At 46.4% G+C, this 12,012-nt stretch overlaps 1 protein-coding gene across 9 annotated transcripts in view; it reads left to right on the top strand.

Moving 5' to 3' along the window:
- patj (PATJ crumbs cell polarity complex component) overlaps nucleotides 1–12,012 on the top strand; it is an 87,354-nt gene that overhangs the window by 39,510 nt on the left and 35,832 nt on the right. For 8 of the 9 annotated variants that reach the window (XM_037115850.1, XM_037115844.1, XM_037115842.1 and 5 more), the window contains exons 26-29: nucleotides 39–216; nucleotides 340–450; nucleotides 760–819; nucleotides 1,455–1,548. In XM_037115850.1, the coding sequence (XP_036971745.1) occupies nucleotides 39–216; nucleotides 340–450; nucleotides 760–819; nucleotides 1,455–1,548 (443 nt within the window). The remainder of the gene's footprint in view (nucleotides 1–38; nucleotides 217–339; nucleotides 451–759; nucleotides 820–1,454; nucleotides 1,549–12,012) is intronic. The other variant, XM_037115843.1, reaches the window with a different exon arrangement.

The following is a 12,012-nucleotide window of genomic DNA, read 5'->3' as shown; positions in this document are numbered from 1 at the left end:
GTCTATGGGTGGATATAACCAGCAGTTCTGCCCCTCAGGGTGGAGGTGTGGCCTGAGGAGGGTCAGTCTTTGGGTCTGAGCATCGTGGGAGGTCGACACGTCATCAAGCGTCTGAGGAACGGAGAGGAACTGAAGGGAATCTTCATCAAACAGGTTTTACCCAACAGTCCTGCAGCCAAGACTCAGTGTCTGAAGACCGGAGACAAGATCCTGGAGGTAGGGCCCCGTCTAATACCTGGTCCACAGGTGACTCCGTCTGTCACACCTGAGATGGCTCGACTGCATATCTTAACATTGTCTGGTGTGTGTGTGTGTGTGTGTGTGTGTGTGCGCGCGCAGGTGTCAGGTGTTGACCTGCATGCTGCCAGTCATGAGGAGGCGGTCAGTGCCATCAAATCAGCTCCAAGTCCCGTCGTCTTCATCGTCCAGAGCCTGTCAGCTACTCCACGGGTACTAACACACACACACACACACACACACACACACACACACACACACACACACACACACACACCTTCCTCTTCCTGAGGACATCTTTGTCTCTGTTGTCCATCCAGAATAAAAACATCCATAACTACATCTAGTCTCTGCAGAACTCTCCTGAGAATCGTCATGTTTTGAGGTTTTGGTCAGCAGCAGCTCACTCAGCACAGACTGGGTGGAGAACATCTGGTGACATGTTCACAGATGGAGGCCATCAGAACTGCAGGGTCAGATACACTGTGAATAACACAGTCTCACCTTGTGTGTGTGTTTCAGCCTGTGTCTGTAACAGCTGCCAGCTACAGTAAACACAGAGCGACCAGGACAGAGTCCCGGGTAAGACCAGGAACCAGCTGATCTTAGTCCCACACCACAGACTCACTGGTGTTTCATCTAACCCCCCACCGCACTGAGCTTTGTTAAAGACGGATGAGCATCTCCTCTCTTCTCTCCTGAATCTTCACATCAAAACACAGCTACTAACACCAAGCAGAGTCCAGCAGAGTCCAGCAGAGTCCTGTAGAGTCCAGCAGAGTCCTGTAGAGTCCAGCAGAGTCCTGTAGAGTCCTGTAGAGTCCAGCAGAGTCCTGTAGAGTCCAGCAGAGTCCAGCAGAGTCCAGCAGAGTCCTGTAGAGTCCAGCAGAGTCCTGTAGAGTCCAGCAGAGTCCTGTAGAGTCCAGCAGAGTCTTGTAGAGTCCAGCAGAGGGCAGCAGAGTCCTGTAGAGTCCTGTAGAGTCCAGCAGAGGGCAGCAGAGTCCTGTAGAGTCCAGCAGAGTCCTGTAGAGTCCAGCAGAATCCTGTAGATTCCAGTAGAGGGGAGCACAACACACACAGCTGCAGGGGTTCCGTCTGGAGTCACACTGGAAACATGTTTCACACATCAGACACAACACAGACTCACAAAACACCTGTGACCTTCTGTGAGGACGCACATCGACTGTTTGTTTGTTTGTTTGTTTCCTCCTCATCAGACTCCAGCCCCGCCCCCTCCGAGACTCCCCCCGCCCTACAGACCTCCCAACCAATCAGATCAGGAGCTGAACTCCGACCTGGAGCAGGCCAAAGGTCAGTAACACAACTGACAACTGCTGCATCAGTCCAAACACAACCTGCTGCCACACACACTCAGAGCAGAATGAACCTTTAATCCTGCAGCTGAACGATTAGTCGGAGTGGACCTCCCTCCAGAACAACAGGTCGGACACATGGTTCTGGTTGGGTCAGCTGTTGAGGACTGGCCGTCCCCTGTCAGACGGATTTAATGAGCCAGAAACTGACTGAAGTGTTAATAAAACAGAATCTTCGACAAAAACTGGTTGATGTTTTGCAGGATGTGACCTCCGTGACGCCGCTGCTCTGAGTAAACGCTGTTTGTCAGTCATCATAGCATCTAACTCACCTGCCTGGAAGCTGATAATCATCCTGGAGGTTTTCTCATAACTGATTATTAGTAATCCAGGAGAAAAAATAACTGAGAATTGGAACTGACACAACAAAACAGCCTGAAACTCAAAGATGCTGAATATCAGCCCCAGTAATCAGTGAATCCTTAATTCTGCCTTGTTGGACAGTTTGATGGTTTTATGAAAACCTTGAAGGTTTTAAAATGACCTACACACTCTGACATCGTCCCGTCTCTCGATGATGTTGATGAACGAGCAGCTGCAGCTTCGTCGCTGCTGGACGGCAGAAAACGAGCGTCGGGTTAATGAGTTCTGACTGAAACCTCCAACAGATGACTTTGATTTATAGAAACGGTTCATGATGCGTTCTTCTTCTTCTCTTTATTAAATGTGCCTCCTCGTTCACAGTGTTTTCAGGTTTGTGTTCGTCTCTTTTGCGGCTTTGCTTCATGTTTCAGCTTCACTTCATCCTCCAGTGTTTTTCATTTGACTTCAGTATTTATATTTTCCTTCCTGATGAGATGAAAGAAGTAAATAAAATCAAAAACATATGTGATTAATGAGCAGCTTAACAAACTGATGAAGTAAATAGTTGATAAAAAATGATGTCTAAACTTGTTTCAAGTGTTTCAACATAATGTCAAAAACGTGACTTAATGAGAAGACGTGATTAATGAGTCACAAGTAGCAACAGCTAGTCGATTAAAACATCAGTTCATCGTTAAAATGATTTTTTTGAGACGGTTTAATATGAGATAATAAACACTCGGCACCAACACGCCTCTTTTCCTTCAGACTTCCTGCTGTCAGAGTGTTACAGGACTCTGGTGGCTCACTGACGTGACGTTGGATGATTTCCAGCTCTGGTGTCTGTTTGAACACACTGTTTACACTGATTTCACCATTTACACTCCATTTATGAAAGAAGAAACATGTTATTGATCCAAACATGTCACATGTTACAAAGACACTAAACAGGAACAATATAGGCGACTTCTTTGTCCCCGTGGAGAAAGTCCCCAGACTCCCTTAACAAATGTGTCAGTTTAGTGAGTTGTTGAGTTGGAGACACTTTATAAACTCTGTGAAACTCTGTCTCTGACTCATTCTGCATTATTTGGACCTTCTTGTTCATTCAGCAAATGTTCTACATGAACTTCTTTCTGTCTTTGAGTAGAAACATGAAGTCTGTTTGTCTCAGTGATGGACGGGTTTGTTTCCTACAGAGCAGGAAGTGACATCACATCACTGAGGTCACTCAGTGATAACGGGTCGTAACCGGGCCTGAGTTTCAGTACCTCAGTGTGTCCCAGCGGAGTTAATGTGTGTGTTTCTGTCTTCGCAGGCCTTGTTTGACCCAGCAGCCGTCCGTCCCGCCTGTAGCCGGGCGCAGCACGTAGTGGAAGACGTCTTTATTTACTTTCTTCTCTCTTTCGTCTCTTCTTTCTCTGGATGTTCGGGGTTTTTCTCGCTGCCTCAGCCTCCCTCTGTTCTGGGTGCGTTTGGTTTGGTTTGGTGCGTCTGAAGCGGGCGGACAGGGCTGTGAGGGTTTTTTTCTGGCTGCTGATTGGAGGGTGTGATTGTGGGTGGAGCTTATTTGCTGGTTTTAATGAGGTTGTGGTGATTGTGGGTCAGGGAGCTGAACGAGCTGACTGGTGGAAGATTTTCTGCTCCTGTTGATTCAGGAGACAGAATTATTCTGATGCTCAGGTGGATTCACCGTCTGTATTCTGGACTTCAGTACCAATCTGTTGTTTTACTCTAATCTGTCAGTGGATCAGAAGAATCTGATGATCTTTTAGCTTTAAGCTGATGTAGCATCAATATTCTGTAGCAAGTGGAAATAATGTTAGAAAACTACAAATGTGTAAATCCTGAATGTTGGATTGAACTGACCTGTTGTGATTCAGGACTTTTCTCTGCATGTCTGTGTTTCTGTCATATTTACTGACCAAGTCCCAAAAATTCCCAACATGGAACTGCAGGAAGACGAAGCTGAGGAGCTCTGTCAGATCTGCAGCCTCCTTTATTGATTCACACAGGATTAATATCAGCTGACCTCTGGATTTGGTGGGATATGTTCTGTAATGTGAGGGAGGAACTTTAATGTATAGATTATAAACGTGTGAGAGTCTTTTACAAGCCTGAATCTTTGAATTAAACATTTTAATTTGTAAATAAAGAATAAATCCTGTGACCTTTGTGTTGTTCAGAGCTGTCACAATGTATTTGAATGTGTAGTTTTATTCAGCAGATATAACAAAAGTACAAAAACACATACAGGAACTTCTTTTGACTGAATTAAACTTCCTGTTTGAGTGAATATAGGTTTAACCTGTTAATGTGATGAATGGATTCTGGGTCTGGGTTCAGCTCGGTCCGTCCTGCAGGCTTCTGTGGTCACAGCTGAAAGAAGCGTCAGATTCTGAAAGCTGAAACCTTCGTACTTGTTCATAACATCTTCCTGTTTGTGATCGTGGTGACGTGATCCCTGAGTTTGGTCAAACTGATGATAAAGGAAGAGTTAATCCCGTCTGCTGCGGTGAGGGATGGAGTCGTTGTTGATGTGTTGTTTAAATCCAGATGTCTGATTTTGTGAGCTGATATTAGTCATTAGAAGGCAACAAACACATATTAATGAAATGCACAAGACTAAAATCAAGTTCTGTGCCTAACAGGCGGTGTGAGGAGGCCCTGATGGTTTTTAATCTGTAATCTCATATATATTTGACACAAATCCAATAAAGTGCTGTTTGTGTGGGCGTGTGGTGCTCGAGGAGGGAACGAATCGCTCGTCATGATGAATTTGTTTGGGTGATGGTGCTGATGGCTGCTGCTCGTCTCTCTTCCGTCTTGTTGCCTCGAACTCTCCTTCGGTTTGATGTCTCATTTATATTCCTGCTGAAAAATTATATCGGCTGCAACAATAATAAATGATTCAATTCAATTCCAGATGCTGTTTCAGGTTTGTTTTTCTGTGAGCAGCACAGTAAATATCTGGAGGCTCCGACTGAACATCAGACTGACTGCATGTCATCACATTATTCTGTCAGGACTCGTGTTTCTGTTCACTGACGTGCTTGTAAACTTATTAACTCACTGTGTTAATATCTGCAGGCGTCATGCCAGATTATGTTCTTCACATGTTAAAATGTTGTTCAGCCTGTTCAGAGTTTGAGGCCATCGGTCACTTAATCCGTGATTCAGTTTTATCCTGAAACATTTAATTTACCTTTTACTAGAATGCATGAAGGCCTTAATTTTACCAGTCAGATAAAATGTTTGCGTGTGAAAGCTGTGTCCTGGTGGTGGCGCTGAGCGATGCTCAGCGATGTACGACAGACCGGAGCAGTTTGATCAGTCCAGGCTGGACGGCAGCACTGAGATGAAGATCAGACTAATCACAAACAGAAATACTTGATTCATCTCAGAGAAGGAAATCAGCTCATGTTACAGTTCTTCTGCAACAGAAATGTCACATTATACAACACAAATATGAACATGAAATGAGTAAAATAATGATACTATACAATAATAAAATATATGATCAAAAATATGCATTAAACTATAATAAAACAACAGTATACATAAATAGAGATGTGTTATGACACAAGCCTCATACGACCCTGAAACTACAGTGTCATCAAGATACACAGATAACTTAAATGGTTGTGTCATAACAAATGCTAAGCTAACTGCTAAGTGGCTACGTGGCTGAGTCGTGTCACCAAGTCTGACGGTGACATCATCAGGAGTCACCTGCTGAGTCTCAGTTCAGGTCTGCGTCCTCTGAAGGACTCGGCCTCTGTGGTCTGTGAAGGCGAGTCCTTCAGAGACCTTGTTCACCTGGTCAGCTGTTGTTAAATGTGACGGTCGAGCCTCTGGAGCATTTCCTGGTTGTGTCACTGGATGTTTTACTCTTACGCCACGATTTCTGCTGCCCAGGCCCACAAAAGTGACGATCTACACCACGTGATGTCGCCATTTTCTCTCTTTCTTTCTTCTTTTTCGGGCACGCAAAGAATCTTGGGATATGTGAGGTCATGAAGGATCGTAGCGGTGCATCCGAATTGAGACACAGCAACTTTCTGAGAGTCACAGAGCTGCAGCGTAAAGAGACAGAAGAAGAAACACAACATGAGAAATGTGCAGGAAACATCTCACACATACACACACACACACACACACACACACAGTTACTGTGTGAATGACAGCTCTAAGAAATAGGCAGAGATGTTTTTAAAGATGAAACGTCATCACTACAGCTCTCTGTTGGGACATTTATATATTCAGTCTATTGATTATATAGATTAAATTAATGATTTGTTTATTAAAGTCACACACATACAGTGTGTGTGTCTGCAGAGCAGCATCAGCATGCACCACACACACACACACACACACACACACACACACACACACACACACACACACACACAGTTAGCCTATTATCATGGTAGGTGTGTGTGCTACAGAAGCCGCTCGATTCCTCAGCTGCACCGTCCTTGACCTATTTGTTGTGGCCTTCTTCAGTCAGCAACACACTCACACACACACACACACACACACACACACACACACACACACACACACACATACTCCCTGAGATGTAGTGAGAGAGTGTCCTGTATCCACACGGGGCAAGCGAGGCCTTTTAATTTGTGATTTTGAGGTTGTCAGTTTGAATCCCATGTGGTGAACTGTGACCCTCCAGCTGCTGCAGGAAGTCGAACTACAACCTGCTTATTATTCTGTGTGCACACACACACACACACACACACACACACACACACACACACACACACACACACACACACACACACACAATCCCTTTCCTTTTGAAGTTTATTAAAATCCAGGCCTCTCCCGCCTCAGGTGATACAGCTGTCCTTGAGAGGACGATGAGTCTGCTTCTCTTCTCTCTCTGGCCTTGTTTTCTAAATCGCTACTATACCTGTTCATGTCAGGATCAGCCTGTGACGTCAGGATCAGCCTGTGATGTCAGGATCAGCCTACCTGCATTTTAACCTCCATCTGAAGTCTCATGACTGATGTATTGAGTGTTTTCTTGTAGCAGGAGCGACTTGTGTTCTCTGAGGCGTCAGTTTGTTTAAGGTGCTCTGTGAATATGAATCTATAATCACAGTCGTTACGTTACGTTAATTGAATGAGATGAAAGTTGATTGAGCCTGTTGGGAAACTGGGTCGTCTCAGCAGCAGGAGACGCGACGAGGCGAGCGGAGTATAAATAGACGCAGAGCAGAAAGAGAGTTACAGCTCGACTTCAGGGTTTAAATCAGCTGACAGGAGCGTGTTTCTGCCTCGCTCACATCAAACATACGAAACAGATTTGCACAGTTGTATTTTATGCTGATGATTTAAATTTAACACGCTGAGGATTCAAGTTTAAAATGTCTCGTTTTAAATCAAAACCAGACTAGTTAGGATATTTTAAACTGAACTGCTGCTTCATACACTCACTGTTCACTGACGTCCAGCAGGATCATCCACCTCCTCCACCTCTTCCTCTTCCTCCTCTTCCTCCACCTCCTCTTCCTCCTCCTCCTCCTCTTCCTCCATCTCCTCCTCCTCTTCCTCCACCTCTTCCTCCTCTTCCTCCTCCTCCACCACCTCTTCCTCTTCCTCCTCCTCCTCCACCTCTTCCTCTTCCTCCTCCTCCACCTCCTCCTCCACCTCTTACTCCTCCTCTTCCTCTTCTTCCTCTTCCTCCTCCTCCTCTTCCTCTTCCTCCTCCTCTTCCTCCACCTCCTCCTCCTCCACCTCTTACTCCACCTCCACCTCTTCCTCCTCCTCCTCCACCTCTTCCTCTTACTCCACCTCCACCTCTTCCTCCTCCTCCTCCACCTCTTCCTCTTCTTCCTCCTCCTCCTCCTCTGCCTCCTCTTCCTCCTCCTCCTCCTCCTCCTCCTCTTCCTCCACCTCCCCCTCCTCCTCCTCCACCACTTCCTCCTACTCCACCTCCACCTCCTCCTCTTCCTCTTCCTCTTCCTCCACCTCCTCCTCCTCTTCCTCCACCTCCACCTCCTCTTCCTCCACCTCCTCCTCCACCTCCTCTTCCTCCACCTCCTCCTCCACCTCCTCCTCCTCTTCCTCCACCTCCACCTCCTCTTCCTCCACCTCCTCCTCCACCTCCTCTTCCTCCACCTCCTCCTCTTCCTCTTCCTCTTCCTCTTCCTCTTCCTCCACCTCCTCCTCCTCCACCTCCACCTCCACCTCCTCCTCCTCCTCCACCTCTTCCTCTTCTTCCTCTTCCTCCTCCTCTGCAGTGGTTTATCTGCAGTATCTTTCTCTGAGACTGTCGACCAGCTGCAGGTTTCAGTTTCTACTGTGAACATTAATTTACATTCAGAGAGTCGTCTGCCTCATATTTTACATTTTAATGTTTTCTTCCCTGCGTTCCCGGGTCAGTCCACAGCCCGTCTCATCTTCAGAACCTCCAATAAGGTCAACATCATAAAAAGCTTAATTTCCCAGCGAGCGTGCTCCCATCAGGCACTGCTGCAGATATTTATTTTCGCTGAGGGAGATAATGGACTGCAGCGCTGCGTCCTGCTAAGATAGCATGATGTGAGTGCAGGCTGAGGGGTTTAAATCAGAGGTGAAATGATTTTGTTTGTGCAGCTGAAACAGGATGAAAGTTGAAATACCAACAATCAATAAACTGGCTTCATTTAATGACACGATCCAGTGGCATTGTGGGAAATGTGAGGTCAGGACATGTCTGTTTCACAGCTCTGACAGATCTCTCTCTGTCTGTCTCTTGATTTACTGGCAAAGTTCCTCAGATGTTCATTTGTGACAGCACTGACACCCTGCAGCCAATCAGAATCAAGTATTCTCTCAGACCTAAACTGGGTTAAAGGTTCCACGTGGACTTTCTGACCACCAGCAGCTCTCAGCAGATACGAGTTTGTCTCTCCTTCTCATACACGATCATCAGCTGATGTGATTCACTGATCTGTGGTGGCGACGCTCCGAACAGTGCAGAGAAGAAGAAGACGACCTGTCTGTCTGAGATCTCTGCAGGTTTTAATCCTCCTTGTAATGTTCATGAGGAGAGAACTGAGCCCGGCAGGATCCGCTCTGTGTTCTGGTGAGAAACACTGTCTGTAAACCAGCTGTGGGAGGAAACTTCTCAACAGGCCTTGAATTATTCAAGACTGCATGTTTTTATAGCTGTATCGTGTTCGGTATCTTGTGCATCATTTCCCCAAAAGTTCAGTCTGTAGCTTTTAAATTGTAAATGATGTTTAAAAAGTGAACAGATTGATGCTTCAGCTGCTGGTCCCTGATAAGAACACATCACAGATGACTTCCCTGCTGTGAGTCTGAAGTCTCAGGCGTCAGGTCGACTCCAGCTTCTTCTTTTCAGTCTGATGTTGAATCTAAAGGTGAAGTGGCACATTTTCTATTTTGGTTGGCTGGTTTTCCTCAGCAGGACGATGCAGTCGTACAGATACTAACGAGCTGTTTGTAGAAACGTTCAGTCTGACAGAAACTGAAGGAAAAACAATCGACTGAAACCGTCGACATGTTGTCTCGCGGCCACCGCAGATCAAAGCCAGATACGAGTCTGCAGACCAGAGCGCAGATTTAATCTGTTTATTATCATTTTGATGGAAAAAGCCAATATGAAGATCACAAGGACTGTGTTCAGGAGCAGAATCACACGTTTCTATTAAACTGACTGAATACCTGCTACTAACTCTGAACATCTCACTGTGTTCCTGTTTCATGATGTTCTTTATAAGAGCATCTTCAGAAAAAAGTCTTTTATCCAGACAACAACATCGATATCGGACCTTCTGTCTGCACGACCTACACAAACACTCCAATCTTTGTTCTGGCACAATAAGTAAGTGTAAGATTACGCAGCTGCAGTCCAGCCAAGAAAGATACTGTGATTATGTGAAGAAGAAAGAAGAGAAACTTAATAACAGGACTGTCTTTAGTCTTCGTTACTTTAACAATGTTGCTCTGCCGTCCGAACGCTTCACAGTGAAACTTCACTTCCTGTTCATGTAGAAAAGAGAAGGTAAGCCGCAGGTGGATCAGGATCTCCACCAGCACTCATGAGTCTAAAAGTCAGACTTCACCGTCCTGCTCTCCACTGGAGGCTCGACCCGCTTCCTGCTTTGACACTGAATGTAAACTGTGAGCTTCAGAGTCGTCCAGAATGAGAGAGATTCTGAAGGATTCTGGGCCAGAATCTGACAGAACCTCTTGTGTCTGGACCTCTAACATAGCTGGAGGTGGGCGGATGGGTCCACATCCTGTAGCCTACCTGGTCCAGGACTCTGGTCCAGGATTCTGGTCCAGGACTCTGGTCCAGGATTCTGGTCCAGGACTCTGGTCCAGGACTCTGGTCCAGGACTCCTGGTCCAGGACTCCTGGTCCAGGACTCCTGGTCCAGGATTCTGGTCCAGGACTCTGGTCCAGGACTCCTGGTCCAGGACTCCTGGTCCAGGATTCTGGTCCAGGACTCTGGTCCAGGACTCCTGGTCCAGGACTCCTGGTCCAGGATTCTGGTCCAGGAGGAGGTTTTTGTTTAGTTGGATGTTTGTCTGCCTGACGGACTCGTTGATCTTCATCTGCTCTGATAGATTTCTGTTGGTTTGATAAAAGTCCGACCTGCTGATTCTGACATTCTTTCTTTCTCAGAACTATAATTGACGACATCTACAATCATTTTAATTTGAATCTTATCTCATGTGTTCATAATGAAACATTGACTTGAACATAGTTTTTCTCTCTCTCCTCTCAGCTGCCGATCGATCGGTGCATCTGTCGATCGTCTCACTGAGCTGTGTGCTGATAAATCCATGGTGCTGTCTGTGCTGCTGAGGTCACAGATGGATTTGTAAAGGTCCATTTTTCTCCCAGTCCCGCCCGTCTGTCAGCTTCATCTTGGCTCTCCAGTATTCTCTGAATGATAAACTCTAAACCACCCGTTTAAACCGGCCGTGTCACCTTCAGATTAATGTTCAGATTATTCTTGTCAGTGTGAAGAGTTCTGTGGAAACATGATGATATCCTGCTTCCTGTATGAGGCCACTTTAACAGATGAAACTGAATTGTAACGGTAAGACGTTGATGAGAAGCCTGCATGTGTAGTGTGGGCTGAAGCTAACAGCTGAGGCGGTCCATCACCGCCGAGCGTCGTGCCGGAGGACGTGTGTTTATCACGTGACGTGACCTGGTGAAGTTCTTGTTGTGGCTCATGTGACTCGTCACATCAGGTCAGTGAGCGATCCAGATGTGGACAGCGCCCTCTGCAGGAAACAAGATACACAGCGGTGCAGTCTGCAGTCGATCGCCCTCCAGATGAATTAGCCGCTCACTGATTTTTTTTTATGAGATTGTTTTGTTTTTTGAGGACGTGGTGGGCCGGATCAAGATGGTCCAGAACCGGCCCCCAAACCATACTTTTCCCATGTGCGCTTGAGAAGGATCCAGATATCCCTAAAGAAACTGAGGGTCTGTAGGCGGGTTCTGCAGGGTCTGAAGAACGCCGTCTGAATGGTCGCTTGAAGAGTTGCTGAGCGCTGCTGTGTTTTCCGTCTCTTTCAGTCAGCGTTGGTTTCTTTGACCCGTGACCACGTTTAGTTTTTCCTTACCTAAGTAGCTGTGCTGGGCACAGAGTTCTCACCTGAATCACTCCTGTAACAGTTTGATCGTCCACTTGAAGCTGGAGGATTTTATCTGCTGCAGATTTTGCATCTCAGTTTTCTGACTCACCAGCTCTTCCCTTGATAATCGTACTGGGCTGACTGCAGCAGCTCCTTCTAGATTAAATTAGCCAGTCGCTCTTCAGTTGAGATGCTGCAGACTGAACTGGTCTGACTGGACAGATTTCAGTGAGTTAAATTAAGTTAATGGAGACGAGCCCAGTCTGTCACTGTGCCCACTGGAAACCAGTTCAACACAGACCAGCCGCCACCCAGCCCAAACAACAGCAGGAGATTAGACAAAGAAGTGTGTGTGTGTGTGTGTGTGTGTGTGTGTCTAAATGGTCTTAATTGAGGCTGCTCTCAGACGCTGTGATGGTTTGGTGTGATTGGTGAGTCACGTTGAGGCAGAAGAGGGGAGGTGCTGGTCTGAATGG

The sequence above is a fragment of the Acanthopagrus latus genome, chromosome 11 (genome assembly GCF_904848185.1).
Source record: "Acanthopagrus latus isolate v.2019 chromosome 11, fAcaLat1.1, whole genome shotgun sequence".
NCBI classification, from domain to species: Eukaryota; Metazoa; Chordata; class Actinopteri; order Spariformes; family Sparidae; genus Acanthopagrus; species Acanthopagrus latus.
Note: the sequence above shows the minus strand (reverse complement) of the source record. Positions and strands in the feature narration are given on the sequence as shown.